Source organism: Oryzias melastigma, linkage group LG9 (assembly GCF_002922805.2).
Source record: "Oryzias melastigma strain HK-1 linkage group LG9, ASM292280v2, whole genome shotgun sequence".
In the NCBI taxonomy this organism is placed as follows: Eukaryota; Metazoa; Chordata; class Actinopteri; order Beloniformes; family Adrianichthyidae; genus Oryzias; species Oryzias melastigma.
In genome coordinates this window covers 16,484,012-16,503,562 of record NC_050520.1, presented here as the reverse complement: position 1 = coordinate 16,503,562, position 19,551 = coordinate 16,484,012, and the positions used below count along the sequence as shown (strand labels likewise).

General features: G+C 42.7%; 1 protein-coding gene across 6 annotated transcripts in view; it reads right to left on the bottom strand.

The window, feature by feature from the left end:
• The window catches only part of LOC112160045 (dynamin-1), a 28,988-nt gene continuing 9,437 nt past the window's right edge, over positions 1-19,551 (bottom strand). Inside the window, exons 7-24 of one of the 6 annotated variants that reach the window (XR_002921592.1) lie at positions 17,285-17,427; positions 17,073-17,208; positions 16,924-16,991; positions 16,446-16,584; positions 15,670-15,756; positions 15,239-15,309; positions 15,008-15,059; positions 14,861-14,872; positions 11,573-11,686; positions 6,682-6,791; positions 6,493-6,604; positions 6,388-6,399; positions 6,152-6,319; positions 5,983-6,069; positions 3,710-3,864; positions 3,145-3,315; positions 2,150-2,240; positions 1-2,032 (exon numbers count right to left, since the gene is read on the bottom strand). Coding sequence is in view for 4 of the 6 variants with exons in the window: in XM_024294372.1 (XP_024150140.1) it covers positions 1,156-1,216; positions 3,145-3,315; positions 3,710-3,864; positions 5,983-6,069; positions 6,152-6,319; positions 6,388-6,399; positions 6,493-6,604; positions 6,682-6,791; positions 11,573-11,686; positions 14,861-14,872; positions 15,008-15,059; positions 15,239-15,309; positions 15,670-15,756; positions 16,446-16,584; positions 16,924-16,991; positions 17,073-17,208; positions 17,285-17,427 (1,698 nt within the window). In the remaining 2 variants the exon portion in view is untranslated. Of the gene's footprint in view, positions 2,241-3,144; positions 3,316-3,709; positions 3,865-5,982; positions 6,070-6,151; positions 6,320-6,387; positions 6,400-6,492; positions 6,605-6,681; positions 6,792-11,572; positions 11,687-14,860; positions 14,873-15,007; positions 15,060-15,238; positions 15,310-15,669; positions 15,757-16,445; positions 16,585-16,923; positions 16,992-17,072; positions 17,209-17,284; positions 17,428-19,551 lie in introns of all 6 variants that reach the window. The other 5 variants (XR_002921593.1, XM_024294374.1, XM_036213516.1 and 2 more) reach the window with 5 other exon arrangements.

The window sequence follows — 19,551 nt, the reverse complement described above, 5'->3', positions numbered from 1 at the left end:
TCATCTTTATTCACACAACTTTATTTGTTTTAACATACGTTTCTGTTGGTGTCAATCACATGACACCAAGATACACAACAAACTACACACACATGCACACACACGCACACACACACACTATTGCTGGCCACTGACTGCATATCTTAGTGTAATACATGTTTTTAACACATACATGGTGCATTACTATAGTTTAATATATTCTATCCACATAGATTTATACTGATACAGGATGAGAGTGTGTTAGAGGGCTGCAGAGTGCCGTGCAGCATCGCAATGTTTAACAACCTGCAGTTCACAACACTTTGAAAATCACTTTACTGAGCATGCTGGCACTAATGGAAACACGGAAACACGTCACCTCTACCAATACGCAGCTGAACGCTACAGTCACCACACAGAGAGCAAACACAGTGTTGGGAGGAAAAGTTCAGCCGTTTATCTTTAAGAAAAGCAGCTGAAACACGAACACTCCAGAGCTGCAGGTGAAGAACGGGTTTCCTGCAGTGCAGACATCTTCATCAGCAGCTAACAACACTTCTAAACGAACACGCACTCAGGAAGTCGGGTATTTACACCTGAAGAGTTGAACAAACATGGAATACCACACATTTTGTGCACTACTACATTTTTCAGAACCAGTTGGAACAAGTGAGCACCTTTTAAAGAAAGAAAGACAGAACTCTGGAGCCACCAGGGTCGAGACAGGCGGATCCATTTCCTCTCTGTTGGACCAGTTTCATCCACCTCTGGCAGCAAGAAGCAGTAGCTACTGGTCAAAACAGAGCAGTTGAAGTGCAACAGGACAAACACACACTTACTGAACACACGCCACACTTGGGAGCTGCACATCATAAATAAATCAATAAATAAATTGACAACTTGAAAATATTTCTAAACTTTACACAGAACAGAAGTTCCAGAATGTCTTGAATTTACACTGGAGGACAAGGAGCAGCTGGGAATCAAACTGCGGTGCATCGGGTGTTTGTGTGTGGTGAGGCAGGCTGCAGACAGACGGGCAGCCTCACCTGGACCACAGGTGTACGCTCTCAGTATTGCAGTAGAGGTTTGCTGATTGTTTTGTCACATTGTGCTGACAATGATCATCACTGGTAAAGTTCACTGTAGCATCAAGAGCTCACACACACACTCATATTAACCCTCAATCGAAGACTGGGGGCTCTCTCCGTGGGCGGGGCTACCTTTATTGGGACGACTGGGGAGAGATGACAGAGAAACAAACACAGAGATGGAGAAAGACAAGAGAAAAAGAAGAAAACAGTAAATCATCTGAATCTGAAGAGAGTAGCGCTCCTCGACTCAAACAGAGGTCTGTGGGATCCAGTTAGAACCCAACTCAAACCTAATACCAACCAGTTTGAATAACATCGACCTCTACTGAGCAGTAAATGTCTGAGTGGAACCAGGAAGAGAGTACTGATACCAGTTAGTCCCAAGGATCCTGCATCAGTGACAGGGAGCTGATTCAGAAAACCAGATTGGAATTAGACGTCCATCGTATCATCTGTGCCTTTTTCTTTGACTGCTTGTTCATAAACTACACCTCCTTAAGACCATGGTAGCAGTTGTGCAGTGGTGGATGAACAGACATTAATACACTTCAGAGAATCCTCATCCCAGAGAGTTCCAACAGAGATGATCTCCACAGATCCGTGAATTTCAATGGCCGAACATGAAGCCAGCGTTCTCTGTTCTGACACTCCCCAGTGCAGTTTGAGCTTTAATGGTGTCATTGATGGATCACACTCCCTCACTCTGAAGCTGTCGTCTGTCAGATGAAAACGCTGCGTGGGAGTTTCTGTGACTCTCACTATCCTTGGGCTTTTTTTTAAAGAAACAACTTTGATTTTCTGTCTTGTTTATTGTAAAACTTTGCTATGGTATCAGATGGGGAGGACAGGATTTCAGCAGGAGACTCTCAGCGGTTGGACATGTGTATATGAACTAGCATCAGGGGGCGGAGTCAGAGGCTGGCCTGATTAATTGATATGGAGATGCAAGAGGTCGTCAACTGGCAACAAACAACAGAAACAGACAACAGCAGAGACGATCAGTCACAGCTCAGTCACACAGCTAGCTAGGATGCTCGGGTGTGGGTGGGGCCACAAGGTGTGAGGGGGAGCTCTACCTGCATACACCCACTCATACGGGGCGGGTACGGGACTGAGACATCACTGACGTACCATTGGTGAACTCCTCACTGGTCACTGACAGAGATTCTGAAAGAATAAGAGAGAAGGGCTGTGGGCGGAGCTCCCACTTACCACTAACACTCCTGACAGCTTCCTGTTTGCCCTTTTATGGTACTGTTAGAACAGGATCACACAAACAGAGACCACATAGACAGACAGACAGCATGGCTCCATGTAGATGGGTGGAAGGTGAAATAGCCGAGTCATGATTTCCTGCCTCATTGGAGAGCTTCCTCTGCTCAGGTGATCCTCATCCTGGAGACACAAAGGTGAAACTGAGGGATCCTAAATGTGGGAATATCTGGGAATCTACTGAGGGATGAAATGATGGCTGGAGGGAGGACAGGAAGAAAGACGGACCAGCCTTTCTCTCCTGTGTCTGTGTGAGTCGTTTGTGGATCGTCTCTTCTTGTTCTACAGCACCAACAAAGAGGAAGGGACTTCCTCTTTGTCTGAACCTGTTCTGATCACACTGTTCATTAGACCAGCTGTGTCCAGCTTCCTTGAGAAGCTGTCAAACCTCTCCTGTAGGAAACCCCGTGATCCAGACGCTTCCAGGGCTCTGTGTGTTGATGCTCTGCACATGTTGAATCTGTGTGGCTGAAGCTGGACACGCTGGTCTGAACATCAGGAGACACGTCTATGTTTTATCTGTTCATTCTGCACAGTAAAGTCATCATTTCACCTTAACCGAGTATCTTCAGATTCCTGATCGCTGAATTATTAATCCTTTGTTTCAGTCTGATCCCAGATCTCTGCAGATTAAAACATCATCGGAATGATGTTTTCTGCGCTGGATCACCTGCAAACCGACCTCCTAAAGTTCTGTCCTGGCTGCATTAGATCCTCAGAAAACCAGAACCTTCAGGTGCGGCAGGCGTCCTGCTCGCCACCTCCGGGTTCCTGTCAACACAAACCATAGCAGCAGTACCTGGGCACTCCCGGCGGGGGGGCTCTATTGGGCCTTGAGGGTACATTGGGAGGAGGTCCCGGATCCGGTGACACAGCGGGGCGGGATGGGGGGCCAGGGGCTGCACGTCCACCGGGTCGGGGGGGACCTGGTGGGGCGCGGCGTTGGGGGGTTGGGCTGGACATTGGAGACCTGTTCGGAGCAGCAGAGACTTGGCTTTTGTCCGAACTCCCTCCCTAATCCCTAACTACTAAAAAATGATACAGTGCCCTGGATTTGAAAGGTAATTCGGACATCTAAATGTGGATGGTTTATTCAAAAATTACATTTAACATGTTTTTTTGCTCAAATTGTTCAACCACAATGCATTGTGGTCTATATGTGCTAATCTAGTGACCATCAGTGCAAGCTACTTTTTCACAAAGACTTCTGGGAAATGTCTAGTGCACTCGATTTTGGAATTAGTAGATTCGAACAGCACTAGAAAATGGTGAACGCACTATATAGTGAGTAGGGGGGTAATTCTGACATATCTTTGTTGATAACCCCCCCCCGCTCCACCGCATAGGGCAGTCAAGCAGCTTACCTGCGTCCACACGGCATTCCTGTCACCTGCAGCCACGAGTCGTCCACTGGCGGCGGTGCTGCTGTGCTGATAGTGGTGGTGCTGATATCACCGATGATGTTTAGGCCCTCTCGAAGAGCGTGGTACATTCGGAGCATCTCATCTCGGCGCTGAGCCTGGAGCAAAAGCAGAAGGAAAGTTTTCCCAGGTCAAAACTAGGGCTGGGTTTATACAATCGATTCATCAGTCTGGATTGATTTAAGCTTAATAGATCAATAATCGATTCATTAAAATATATAAATTAATTTAGCACATAAATCTAAAGTCTGCTAGCTTGATGCTAACAGTTAATAGAATTTCCCATAGGACGGCTAATGCTAGACATACATTTCTGACTAAATGAACATCTTTATAAACTCACAGACATGAATTTTCCAAACTCTTTTAAGGAAATATTTTTTAAAGTAACTATTTGTGGTCAAAACATCATTTTATTTTTTATAATGTCTTCTTCTTCTGGAATAAGGTGTAATGCTGTAGCGTGATCGCCACCTAGTGGTCAAACTGAAATGTCCTCCTGGAGAAGCAGAACAATGTTTCCAATGTTAATGATCTGAACATTTTAGTTAGAACTTCTCCTTTAGAGAATCCATGTAACAATAGCTACGTTTACATGGCCACAAGTAATCGGAACAGAAATGCGTCATGTAAACACGCTGTTAGGAATATTCTGGCCCGATCAGACTCTTTCAGATCCAAATTTCTTTCCGATCAAGACAGGTGGGTTATACTGATGGGTGTTCCAATCAAGCTGCATGTAAACACACGTTCCGATCTTGTGTCATCACTGCACTGGATTTTACGTCATGCATAGAGGGTATGGGAGTCTTTGGAGCGCCAACAGAACCGATCAGCTCTCCGCGAGCAAACTCTTTTCTTTGAGTAGAAAAGCCAGATTCACAGCTTTATTGTCTGTGAGCGCGGGCACAGGGTGCTTTGTTACATTGTGAGTTTTGGACTGCAGTCCGTTGGGCTGATCTGTGTGAGAGACCCGCCGGATTCTGGAAAACCGTGTCTCCCGGGAGAACTGTCTCTCCGAGCGGCTTCAGGACGGTATGAACCGGCGGAGGCGGCTTTTGAATGCAGAAATGCTGCTCTGATCACCGAACAGTCCTGAGAAACCGTGTAAATATCACATAAATTCATATTTCCAATCAGAAGACCAGACAAAACAAAGGCTGATGTTATTCAAACATATTTACATGCAGGGAAGATGCACATTGCTGCACATATTTAGAAAATTATGAACGAACAGGGGCTGCACGGTGGTGCAGTGGTTAGCGCTCTTGCCTCACAGCGAGAAGGCCCCGGTTCGAATCCCGGCTGGGACCTTTCTGTGTGGAGTTTGCATGTTCTTCCCGTGCATGCCTGGGTTTTCACCGGGGACTCCGGCTTCCTCCCACCGTCCAAAAACATGCTTCATAGGTTAATTGGTGACTCTAAATTGTCCCTAGGTATAAATGTGAGAGTGAATATGTGTGTGTTTGAGGCCCTGAGACAGACTGGAGACCTGTCCAGGGTGAACCCCGCCTTCGCCCTTCAGTAGCCGGGTTAGGCTCCGGCACCCCGCGACCCCGAAAGGGAAGCAGCGGTCAAGAAGATGGATGGATGGATGAACGAACAGACAGTTAATAATAATAAAAGCACTCTCAGAGGATCATCTCGCTCTATACATGATCTTTGTTTGTTACAATGGAACTCGTTATTTCTTCTTCTACGACTATTTCCGGTATTTTAGACAGTTCTGCGCATGTCAACATGATTTATTCTGATCAACAGTGTGGCGCAGGGAAACGTTTGTTACAATGGGATGAAGTTTTTCAGGGTCTATGTGCACAGTTCTATTCTAATCTGATCTTTGATCTGATCAAGACATTTTGCACATGGAAACGCAGCCACTGTATGCTATTAACAATCTCATTATTTCACTAATACATTTACAGTATGTGAACTGTATCAAATTCATATGAATATATTCCAAACGTATAGTAGATTATGAATGTATTTCTAAACAAATGGGTATAAATGTCTAAACTGAAAATTAAATTGAGTTGAAACATAAAAAAAAAATCCGAATCAAATCGATTCAGGCTCATGTAAAACAAAAGGAAATTATAATGGATACCCAACCCTAGTCAAAACAACACTGGAAGGCAGAGCGGGCAGGGAGCAAGTAAAGCAATTATGAAACAGCTGGGACAATACATGACCCTTCACAGAACAGCTGGCCTCACCTGCTCCTGGGACTCCTCCATCAGGGTGTTCTGATCTCCACAGGAGTAAAGGTGAGCCAGCAGGTCTGCATGGATGAACTCTTTAGTCTGAGGAGCAGAAAGGTCACATCAGCACCAACATTTCCTCTGAGTGTCTGACTATGTGTGGTTTTGTCTGTGTGTGTCATACGTTGTTGACCATCAGGTGCATGATGGTCTTGGGGATCAGGTCCCTGACGGTGCGGTGGATGATGGACAGGTACGAGTCCACCAGATTCCTGACAATCTCCACCTGCCGCTCCAGCTGAGGATCCAGACTGTGGATCTGCCCGTCAGAATTGGACTCTTCTGCTTCCGGCTGCAGACACACACACCTTTAAACACACACAGAGCTGTAACATGTGCACTCTGTGAAACCACGCTCACCTTTTCCTTGTCCTGCAGGTCGTTCCACGAGAAAAGGAGAGATCAGTGTAAGCAGTAATCTGTAGATAACAACATGCTGACAGTAATCTGCATCAACAGGAGTACCACGCTGCGTTCAGGGTACACGCCAGCACGCAGGAAAGACGCCTTCCAGCTGTCCACCTCTTCCTGAGACTCACTGGCTAGCTCCAGCTGACGGTAGTCCTTGTAAACATTTCTGTGACAACACAAAAGGAAAGCTCTTCAGAGGCTGTAAACAACAAGATCGTTTCCTCAGATAAGCGCGGCACACACCGGTGTTCAGTATTGAACAGTGCAAAGATGTGTTTGCTGGACATGAAGCTCTTCTCGATGTCCTTCAGTTTGAGATTGTCCACAGGCAGCATGTACTTCTTCTCCTTCTCCTGCAAGAGGAGCAACAAGCAGCATCAGAGGGTACCTCATGTCCTCGCTTTTCACAGGTGAGCAGAGAGTTCCTAAAGCATGAACGTTACCATGAACTGAAAAAAAGTGTACAAAAATGGGGTTTTGTGATGCTTAAACACAAAATCTTTAATATGCTGTACCTTTTCAACCGTTAACACGATAATTCCAGTAGATTCTGAAGGAGCAAAGCGGCTCGAGCAACTTTTCTCCTTCACAATCTACTGGAAATATTGTGTTAACGGTTGAAAAGTTACATTAAATCAAAGAACATCAACACTGGAGTTCCGGTGTTAAAGGGCTAAGATGGAAGTCAAGGAAAATCCCCCTCTGAATCTAAACCAAAAGTTTAAAAAAGTGTGAAGTATTGTTTGTGCCACTTTGCTTGCATTACTAAGCGTTTCTAGCAGGACCTGATATTCTGCTTTATCTCTGATTGGTTGCCGCCTGCCCCGACCCTCACCTGGACTCTGACATCTCTAGTCTCTTCTGCGATGATCGTGATTGACCTCTGCCTGTCTGACCCTGATTTAGCTTTAGCTGTGCTTAGTTTCTATCTGAGCTGATGAACCTGCTGCACGTGGAACCAGCTGTCTGCCCGTTTGTGATAGGTCTGATTACTCAGAAGACAGCTTGTTAATCCTAATGAAAGGAAAGTAGGGCTGGCATGATAAGTCGATTAATCAACGACGAATCAACTATTAAGATAGTCGACGACTAATTTAATAGTCGATTACTCCTTACTTTATATTATAGGGGTCAGAGTGTAATAAAGTTTAAAGTTATATTGGCATTCTGCTAGCTTTTTGGACTATCTTGATTTATTAAGGTTTTTTAGGGTATTTTTGGAGTTTAGCTAATATTTCAGCTACATGCTAGTTCTTCTTCTTTTCCTTTCGGCTTTTCCCTTCAGGGGTCGCCACAGCGAATCAGTTTCCTCCATCTAAGCCTGTCTTCAGCATCCTCCACTCTAACACCAGCCACCTTCATGTCTTCATTCACTGCATCCATAAACCTCCTCTTTGGTCTTCCTCTAGACCTCTTTCCTGCAGCTCTAGACTCAGCATCCTTCTACCAATATATTCACTGTCTCTCCTCTGAACATGTCCAAACCATCTCAGTCTGGCCTCTCTGACTTTATCTCCAAAACCTCTAACATGTGCTGTCCCTCTGATGTATTCATTCCTGATCCTATCCATCCTGGTCACTCCCAAAGAGAACCTCAGCATCTTCATCTCTGCTACCTCCAGCTCTGCTTCCTGTCTTTTCTTCAGTCCCACTGTTTCTAGTCCAAACAACATGGCTGGTCTCACCACAGTCTTGTACACCTTTCCTTTCATTTGTGCTGAAACTCTTCTGTCACACATCACACCTGACACTTTTCTCCACCCATTCCAACCTGCTTGCACTCTCCTCTTCACTTCTTTTCCACACTCTCCATTACTCTGTACTGTTGACCCTAAATACTTAAACTCCTCCACCTTCTTTATCTCTTCTCCCTGTAACCTCACTCTTCCACTCTGGTTCCTCTCATTCACACACATGTACTCTGTCTTACTGCGGCTAACCTTCATTCCTCTCCTTTCCAGGGCAAACCTCCACCTCTCTAACTCCACCTCCACCTGTTCCCTGCTCTCACTACAAATCACAATATCATCTGCAAACATCATAGTCCATGGTGATTCCTGTCTAACCTCATCCGTCAGTCTGTCCATCACCATTGCAAACAGGAAGGGGCTCAGAGCTGATCCCTGATGTAATCCCACCTCCACCTTGAACTCCTCTGTCACCCCTACAGCACACCTCACCACTGTCTTACAGCCCTCATACATGTCCTGCACTGCTCGGACATACTTCTCTGTCACTCCAGACTTCCTCATACAATACCATAGTTCCTCTCTGGGCACTCTGTCATAAGCTTTCTCCAGATCTACAAAGACACAGTGGAGCTCTCTCTGACCTTCTCTGTACTTCTCTATCAACATCCTCAAAGCAAATGTTGCATCTGTAGTGCTCTTTCTTGGCATGAAACCATACTGCTGCTCACAAATGTTCACTTCTGCTCTTAGTCTGGCTTCCACTACTCTTTCCCACACCTTCATTGTATGGCTCATCAGCTTTATTCCTCTGTAGTTACCACAACTCTGCACATCTCCCTTATTCTTAAAAATGGGCACCATCACACTTCTCCTCCATTCCTCAGGCATCTTCTCACCACCTAAGATCCTGTTGAACAACCCGGTCAAAAACTCCACTGCCATCTCTCCTAGACACTTCCATACCTCCACAGGTATATCATCAGGACCAAGAGCCTTTCCACTCTTCATCCTCTTCAAAGCCCCTCTCACTTCACCTTTACTAATCTTTCTTACTTCCTGCTCCACAACCGTCACCTCTTCTACTCTTTGTTCTCTCTCATTCTCTTCATTCATCAACTCTTCAAAGTATTCTTTCCATCTTTCCATTACACCACTGACACCTGTCACCACATTACCATTCCTATCCTTGATCACCCTAACCTGCTGCATGTCCTTCCCATCTCGATCTCTCTGCCTTGCTAGTCTGTACAGGTCAGTCTCTCCCTCCTTACTACCCAACCTAGCGTACAAGTCATCATAAGCTCTTTGTTTGGCCTTTGACACCTCTACTTTCACCTTACGCTGCATCTCCCTGTACTCCTGTCTACTCTCCTCAGTCCTCTCAGTGTCCCACTTCTTCTTAGCTAGTCTCTTACTCCGTATACACTCCTGCACCTCCTCATTCCACCACCAAGTCTCCTTATCAACTCTCTTTCCTGATGACACACCAAGTACACTCCTACCTGTCTCCCTGATCACATTAGCTGTAGTTATCCAGTCATCTGGGAGTACCTCCTGACCACCCAGAGCCTGTTTCAACTGTTTCTTAAAAGTCATGCAACAATCTTCTTTTTTCAGCTTCCACCAGTTTGTCCTCTTCTCTGCCTTTGCCCTCTCTTTCTTCATCTTCTTCACCACCAGAGTCATTCTACACACCACCATCCTGTGCTGTCTGGAAACACTCTCACCAACCACTACTTTACAGTCACTGATCTCCTTCAGATTACACCGTCTACACAAGATGTAGTCTATCTGTGTGCTTCTACCTCCACTCTTATAGGTCACTCTATGTTCCTGTCTCTTCTCAAAGAATGTATTCACTATCGCCATTTCCATCTTTTTTGCTAAATCAACCACCATCTGTCCTTCTACATTCCTCTCCTGGATACCAAACCTGCCCATCACCTCCTCATCACCTCGGTTTCCTGCACCAACATGACCATTGAAATCTGCACCAATGACAACTCTCTCATTTCCAGGGATGCTCATCATCACTTCATCAAGATCCAACCAGAACTTCTCCTTCTCTTCCAGCTCACATCCTACCTGTGGGGCATACCCACTAACAACATTGAACATGACACCCTCCATTTCTATCTTCAGACTCATCACTCTATCTGACACTCTTTTTACCTCCACAACACTCCTAACAAACTCCTCCTTTAGGATAACTCCTACTCCATTTCTCTTCCCATCTCCACCATGATAGAACAACTTGAACCCTGCTCCTAAACTTCTAGCCTTGCTACCTTTCCACCTGGTCTCCTGGACACACAGTATGTCTACCTTTCTCCTCTGCATCATGTCCACTAACTCTCTACCCTTTCCTGTCATAGTTCCAACATTCAAAGTCCCAACTCTCAGTCCAACACTAGTGACTTTCCTCTTCTCTCTCTCCCTACGAACCCGCCTTCCTCCTCTCCTTCTTCCACCAACAGTAGTCCAATTTCCACCGGCACCCTGTCGGTGAACAGCACCGATGGCGGTCGTTGTTAACCCGGGCCTCGACCGATCCGGTATGGATTTCGTAGGTCTGATTCGCATATTTGATTTGGCAAGATTTTACGTCGGATGCCCTTCCTGACACAACCCTCTGTATTTATCCGGGCTGGGGACCGGCACAATGAGACCCTGGCTTGGGCCCCCCTCGTGGCTACATTTGCTAGTTATTTTGGCTAATTCTGGATTTTTTTTCAGTTTTTAGGTCATTTTGGAATTTAGTTAATATTTCAGTTACATGCTGGCTGTTTTGGGTAACTTAAGCCTTCTTTTAGTTTTAAAAGTTGTTTTGAAATTCAGACATGCTAGCTGTTTTGGCTAATTTGTGATTTTTTTCTGTTTTTTTAGGCTATTTTGGAGTTAAGGTAATATTTCCATAATAGCTGTTTTGGGCTGTTTTTGTTAGGATTTTTTGGAGTTTAGCTAATATTTCAGTTACATGATAGCTCTTTGCCTAATTTAAGATTTTTTTGTTATGTTTTATAGGTTGTTTTGTAATGCAGCTAATAATTCAGCTGCATGCTAGCTGTTTTGGCTAACTTAGGCTTTTTTTTTGGCTACTGTGGCATTTAACTAATATTTCAGCTGGCTATCAGCTTCAGCGTTTTTTAAGCTATAGATCAGAAATTTTTGCTATCAATTTCAGCATCTTCAGCTATCAGCACTATCGTCTTCAGCTGCCAAATTCAGCTTACAGCATTCACACTAGCATTATCACAGGTAATGCTATACTATCGAGTTTTTAGTTAGTTTAAAGCTAATGATGGTTAAGATCTGTGCTTTACATCCAGTTTCATCATGACCTGATTAGTCGACTAATCAGAAAAAATAATCGGTGATTAGTTGACTATTAAAATAATCGTTTCTGGTAGCACTAAATAAGAGTTAACTTGATAGTGACTTACCTCATCATCTTTGTACCAGGAGAGGGTCTCTGCGGTTAAGACAAACCAGTACTCTTTGGCTCCGCCCTTCATAATGCCAATGTTGTTGATGGTTAGCCAGCCTTTGCGGATCACCTGTGTGTGCAATGACACAGGAAGAGAACACGCTTGGTATTGATGTACTAGTAACATCACATCTTCATCGGAATCGCATCAATCCACCAAAGATTTCATCAATCATCTCCAGTGAACATTTATCCAACCAGAAGCACAAACACACACTGAACTGAACATAGAAACGCTCTGAACAGCAGATTGAAAATTTCATCTAATTATGCTGAATGTCAACGACAGTGCAAACCATAAATTACTCTGTAAACTGTTAAACTGACCACAGAACTTTAAACTGTTTGTAACTCATGGAGTGTTTATGAGAAATGGACTGAGTGACTCCTCCCCTCTGGAGTTCCAAACAGGAAATAGCTGGTGGTTCCATAGACTATTGGTCATTGTTGACCTGATACATTTTTAACATCTTTTTGATAGTCCTCGTCTTTTTCACATTTTTTCTGTGAGTTATTCAAGATATAAACTGGCCAATCAGATGCTTCAATAAGAAACATCCACGGTTCAAGACGTTTGATTGACAGATTATCCTGAGCCCGCTTTCAAGTGGCCTTAATTGGTGAGAGTGGTTGCCATAGAGACAATGACTCAGACCGACTCGGATCAATCATTGCTTAGTGACGATGTCTGTCTCCGACATCCATAACGTGAAAAAATGGTGACTGAATTGACCTCGTTCTACTGGAGCAGGACGTAAAGCCTAGAAGGGTGATGTCACACTCTCTCAGTCCAGTTCTCTTCTACAGTCAATGCTGTAACTTCAGTCGTAGTTTCTGGATCACAAAGCTCCTTTCCTGCACCAAAATTTGAAAACTTCTCGCAAAAAGAGCTTCATCTGTCTGATGGAAGGCCTGTCCTTCGTCTCACCAGTGATAAAGGTTGACCTGCTTCAGTGTATTGAGGAGCTATCCAGACTGAGTGCCACCTCACGGCCCCTTCATGAAGGTTCAAGTGCTCGGCTGACTGTGACCATAATGGAGGAACTGGAAGGCTTGACATCATGAAGACTTTACAAAAACAGAGCTGTTGAACTGTGTGCAAACATCAAAACTAGGGCTTGGTATCGATTATAATTTCCAAAAACATTTTGATTCAATTTAAAAGACCCTGAATCGATTCAACTAATTTTTTTTTGGATTATTTTCATTCTTCGATTCAAATCAGTTTTGAACAAATATACACATTTGTTTAGAAATACATTGATTGAATATATTTAGTTTTAAGCGGAATAAGGTTATCATACTGTAAATGTATCAGTGAAATACTGAGATTGTTAATATCATCCAGAGTTACATGGATTCTCTAAAGGAGAAGTTCTAACTAAAATGTTCAGATCATTAACATTGGAAACATTGTTCTGCTTCTCTTGGAGGACGTTTCAGTTTGGACACTAGGTGGAGATCAGACTATAGCCTATTGCCTTATTCCAGAAGAAGAAAGAATGAGGAAAAAATGTTTTAGAGCCCAAATGGTTACTTTAAAAAAATATTTCCTTAAAAGAGTTTGGAAAATTCATGTCTGTTTATAAAAAAGTTCATTTAGTCATCAATGTATGTCTATGTCGACCGAGCGTTAGCATTAGCCGTCCTATGGGAAATACAATTTTACATTAGCATCAAACTAGCGGACTTCATCTTCAAGTGCTAAATCGATCGATATTTCTATGAATCAATTATTGATCTATTAATCTTAGATCTATTACAGTATACAGATTAATTGATTGTGTTAATCCAGCTCTAATCAAAAGCTGGGAGTGTAAAACCGCTTTCTTATGTTAACACCATTTTTACCTTTTAAATCTTTGTAAAAGACTAAATCAACAATATTTTCATCATTTGACAAACAGATTCTGTCTCTACACTAAAGATGGAAGTGGTCTTTGGTCCCTTAGCAAAAAGGAATCTAAGTGCAGTACAAGTATGCTTAGTCTATACCAGGATGCTGCAACTTGTGACTTTTATCTCTACATGGTTGCTCTCTGAAATAAAAAAAAGCAAAATAATTGTGTTTTTTTTAAGTAAGGGTTACTAAATCAGCATTTATTTAGTTTAGGTTAGTTAGGTTTCTAAATTTAAGGTTGAGGTGCACCTAAAGCATAAACTATGCAGAGACTTTCCCTCCCTGACATTAGGAGGCCATGCTCGCTCCTCCAGAATGCACAGATTTCAATTTCACATTTGGAGGAAATTATTTATATATTTCTGTTCTTATTTCTGCAAAAAACATTAATGTTTATTGTTAAAAAAAAATGCAAAGCGGAATAAAATGTTCTTAACCCCATAAACACCAGAGCTCCAGTGTTTATGTTCTTTGATTTATTGTAACTTTTCAACCGTTAACATAATAATACCAGCAGATTATGAAGGAGAATCTGCTGGAATTATTGTGTTAATGGTTGAAAAGTTACAGTAAGTTTAAGGCTTTGCGCTTAAGTGTCACCAGTGATGCCTCAGGGGTTAAAGGGTTAAACGGTAAAATAAAACTACACCTCCTACTAGGGTCTGATCAGTACAAACAGGCCCAAATGGCCTTTTTACTGGTCTACTTTGAAAGTGAGGTAGTTTACCTGAGGTTTACTTTTTATATACTATCTATAGTTACAATGTTTCAAGTACTCAGTTAGTCTACTTCCTCCTCTACATGGTCACATACATACAAATATATATGTTTTTTTTCTAATACACAAGTATACTTCAACGGCTCCTTATTTAGATGAAAGCCGTCACAGGTCCACACCGTAAAGAACAAAGCACTTCAATCGTAATCTGATTCTCTCAAATTAAAATAACATTTACAATAAAAACATCTAAGTTAAACACAGATTTATCCATTTCTGTTTTTATGTTTATTTTCATCCTTTCACTAGCAGCTAACCTCTGATTTTCCTGAAATAAGCTCCACTTTCATCATTTGCTTGACTGTAGTTAAATAGATCTATAACAAGGCAGAGTAATGACTTTACAAAGGTGAAAAGATCAACACTCCATGACTTCACATAAATCTGGAAGGACTGGATATCTCAGTGAGCTCAGACATTTTGTAAGCCAAAACTTTCAACAAACTTCCTCCAAAACTTGAACCTAAGCCCCCTCAAACAGAAACCATCACCAAACCTGACCGTGACTCTGAACTTGAGCAGAACTAATCACGCTCTCAGAGGCACACGCACAAACACTCACTCACCATGATTTCGTCCTGGTTGCCACAGCAACAGAGGCAGAAAGAAGGATGGAGACGAGAGGTGGTGAGTTGAGAAGAGAGCAACAAATGAATGACTTTTCCATTCATCCACCTTTAGCCCCGCCCCTCCCAGGTCAGCCAAACACTCACCTGGTTTCCTGCAGCCTTCTTCTTACTCATCTGACTGCTCTTCTGCTGTGCACTGACACACACACACACACACACACACACACACAGGAAACGTAAGTATTTAAACAGTCTCTGTAGCTGGGATACAGGTGAGTCTTCCTGGAAACAGGTGATGTCTGTGGACCTGCGTTTTATCTCCAGGCTAATTCTGACTTTTTACAGATCAAAGAGTATCTGTTTGAAGAGTCTTACTTTGCAAAGCCAATAAAGTCCTCGTGGTTGGTGTTCACATAGGCCAGCTCAATGTCAATCAAAAGCAACACCTGAGCAGAGAGAGGGACAAACACAAAATGACAGAGACAGGCACATATGCTCAGCATCAACAACATTTTTCCTAAAAGGAAAACAAATGACCAACATGTGTTTGTACTTCCAGCACATGGTCAGTAAACATGCTGCTGTTTTCCAGGCAGCAGTCAGTGTGGAGAAAAGTGTGTAAAAGGTCCAAGAGTAGATGCTGAATATGTTATGAGTTCTGGTGCTGCTCTCCTCAGAGCAAACTTTAGTCTTTTCAGGGAAGGTCTCCAAACAAAAGGGTCAATTAATCATGAAGAACATCTGGAATTAAGTCATTAATGAAGTCATAAATGAATCGCCATTAATGGCGCTCCTATGTGACAAACCTGGTCTTTCGTGCGGCTCTCTCTGTCTCTGATGTGCTGAGTGACGATTCTCTCCATCTCCTCTCTGAGCATCGGATACTGAGCCAGCTGCAGGAGGAAAACAGGAGGAGAGAGGCTGAAGCCCGGAGACGAGGGTCAGAAATAGGGGTGTAGCGATTCATTTTAATGATTCCATTTACATTATAATATGTGGTTGTTGATCTGATTTATAGGTGATTTTGGTTCATTTTGAACGATCCGATTCATTGACCCAAAATGGACCAGGACATCTTGATCCAAACTTCCAGTAGTGAGACTCAGAGAAAAATAGCTGGTACTGAACAGTGCAGCTGAAGTTTTCCAGATTCGATACTAAATTAAATCTGTGTACAAACAAACAAGTAAACAAGAATGACTGTCAATCTATTCCCATTTTAGCTTGAGATAATTGTTGTTTTTCCACACCAGAATAATCATTAGAACACTCAAGCACACTGTATGGTCACATGACTTTGATCAATTCAAAATGTTTCCACACATTAGACTGGAAGGATATAATTGATTTATTTCATTTTGAAATCATTTTAGAATTATATTACTACATTTAATTAATTTAACAGCTTATTTCAGACGGATTGATCTGGTAAGATCGATTCATTGATTCATTCGGTTAATCGTTACATCTCTAGTCAGAAAGGGATGAAGCAGGAGGTTGAACTGTTCAAATGAAGCTGACAGCTTTGATAATCTGGAGGCAGGAAGTAGAGAGAATGTGTGCAGGGTCAGGTTCGCAGTACCTTCTGTGTGCACTGCCTCACAGTGTTGACCAGCTCGCTGATGACCATGTCCACACACTTCTGACACGGCTCTTTGATCTGAGCAATCTGCCGCTTCACGATGGTCTCAAACGCCATGTCAGGTGTGAACAGGCCGGTCCTGCACAGGAACACAGGTGGAAACACTCAGGCACCAGCAAACAGGACAGTAAACAGGCCAGAAAAAACCGCTGCACACCACATGCAACCTGAGTCTTGAGATAAACACATTTACTCGACCAAAGAAAACAGAAACCACATTAGAAGTTGTGGTTTCTACTTGAGGACATGTATGAGATAACTTTGTGTCAAGAAGCAAAAAAAAAACGATAGACTGAGTGATGAGTCCCATTGTGCAGAGTATCCTCTTTGTCTGACAACACACCATAACTCATGATCCAATTCTCCAGCATTGAACTTGAATCTGGTCCACATCTGCACACAAACACAGCAAACGTACCTGATTCCATGGATGTTTTTGATGGCGTAGCTGATCTCTTTACGTAGAGTCTTCTCGTCACTCTCCAGCTAGAATAGAAGCACAGTCATGGCATCCTCACTTGCTGCAGGTTGTGGGTCTCCATGACGACAGCAAGGACACTGCTTTACCTTGACCATTTCAAAGGGGAAGCGTTCATGGAAGATGCGGTTGATCTTGGCTCCTCCTGACAGTTCGTACGTGTCCACCTGGTCTCCAGAGCCTTCAATGCGTTTCTCAAAGTCCACCGCAAACTGTTGCACCATCCTGACACACATGCAAGTTCCTGGATGAAGTGTGTAGTACTGTGTAGTACTGTGCAACACTGTGTTTTGGTACTGACTGCAGTAGAGCCTTGGTCTTGCGGCTCGGGTCGTCCGGTCTGAAGTTCTTGTACTCCTCCACCTCCTTCTCAATGGACAGCAGCTGGCTCTGGAGTTTGCTTCGAAGGCCCGGCAGCGTGTCCCGGATGTGGTTGGTCAGTTGCTAAGCACAGCACAGACATAATTTGTTGACATCTTTTTTTCCTGCTGAGGTGTTCTAGCTAGGGCTGGGTACTGATTATAATTTCCAGAAACTATTCAATTCACGAGAGCTTGAATCGAGTTGATTCCTATTTTTTTTATTTTTTTATTCTTCAATTCAATTCAATTTTGAGTTTGCACGGTTATACTAGGGATGTCCCGATCAGGTTCTTTTTTTGGGCCCGATCCGATTCAGAGTCATTGGATTCTGTGTATCTGCCGATACCGAGTCCTGATCCGATACTTTTATAAGACATTTAAAACATGAATAAATTGAATAAACATATTAGTGTTGTCCCTTATTTATATTTCAATAACCTTCTTTTATCATTAAAAACTTAAATAAAACACTTCTGTGAAGTAGCTTTAATAAACAAGTAAAAATACAGCAAATATAAACTAGGAAAGAAATACAATTTTCTTGTTATATAAGTGATAATTAGTCATGTGATAAAGTTTAGTGACTTTAGCTTTAACATCTTTAGAGCTATTGAACATTTTTGACCAAATGTGATTCCTGTCCTCATTTAAAATTCTTAAAAAATAAATTATGACTTTGTTTATGAATTTGATGAGTGTTAATGAATAGCTGATATAATTATTAGTTTTCATTTATCTGTATTTTTTTTTTTCAAGATTATGTGCTTCTTCTTTAAGTTCTTAAGACATCACATTTTTGGTTTTATTATAAGAGTAGTTAATTTTCTTAACTTTTATTACTCTTTCAGATAAATAAAACAGGCATATCAAAGGACAGCTCGGGTCCTAAGAGAGCGGCTGCACCTCTTACCCCACATGCGCGAACCACACATCACTTCCACTTTTCGCCCACTATTGACCTTAAGGAGAAGATGACTGTGGCCGTGTACTGGGAGACTTTGGGGAACAACTTTCTTCCCTCTGAGCGTTGAAGATGGTCGTGGTCGTGTCTTCCAACATGACAATGACCTGAAGCACACATCCAGGAGAACCAAGGAGTGGTTCTATTGACCTTATTCCTGGGGAATCTCATGTAAAAGGGATTATAGGTGCAACTTCCGGCATAGCAACCGGAAGTTACACAGCGCTATTTGTTTCCACTGAAAGTGGTGGTTTTGTTAGCTTTAGCGGTGCATACAAACGAGCGTGTTTTACTTAATCCCTCAAAGTTTTCAAAAATGTCTTTGCACAGTTCAGGCGCATGTTTTGCAGCTCGTGGTTGTACTAAAATCCAAACTAAATTTGTGGAGCATTTTGTGGGACCTGGGCTGCTGACGAAGAGGGAGTGCAGCTGCCCTCCTCGGTACAGATTTTACCGTCTACCAGGCGAGGATGAAGTCAGAAGGATGTGGCTGAACATTTTAAATCTTTCATTTTGTGGATAAAGTACACGGAGGAAAATCTGTATTCAACATTATGGTCGGGTTACTCCAGAACACCAGAGAAGAGATGCCGGGTACTGCAGAGACCTGACAGCAGTGTGGTTAAGTTAGTTTCATATTCAACATTCGTCACACATTCAGCGATGAACGGAGATATTTCTCTAACACTTTTGCTAAAAAAAACACCAATAATGTTTCACTCACAGATGATAAAACAATCAATGTTTCACATGACTCGTTTTATTTATTCACGATCCACGTAACGAGCAGACCACCTTAAACGCCGCTGCAATGTGAGCAGCTGACTTTGTCAAAACATGAGACGGTCTAAAGCTTCACCACGATGCATCCCTCATCGCAGCATGTAAACACAAGCACGTGAAGAGATAACATTACAACTGATCAGCACTGTGTGCTAACTCTGGCAGAAATAAAGAATTATGATGTGAACTTTTAAGATTGTTCATAGCTTCACCACCAGCCGCAGCTGAATTGAGAAAGTAGCTAAAAATGCTACTAAATGTTATTATTTTTAAGGTCATCCTCCAATCCCTCAATTTTGTCAGACACCGGAGTTGTTACGTCGCCTCTTTTAAGACATGACAGCTGAGTTTTCCACATTTATATGAAGTTATAGATCCAAAACAAAAGGAATTGCGCTGTCGGCTCTACAGCTGTAATGTAAATATATGCGAGTTCCGGCGTCTACCGGAAGTTTCACCCAT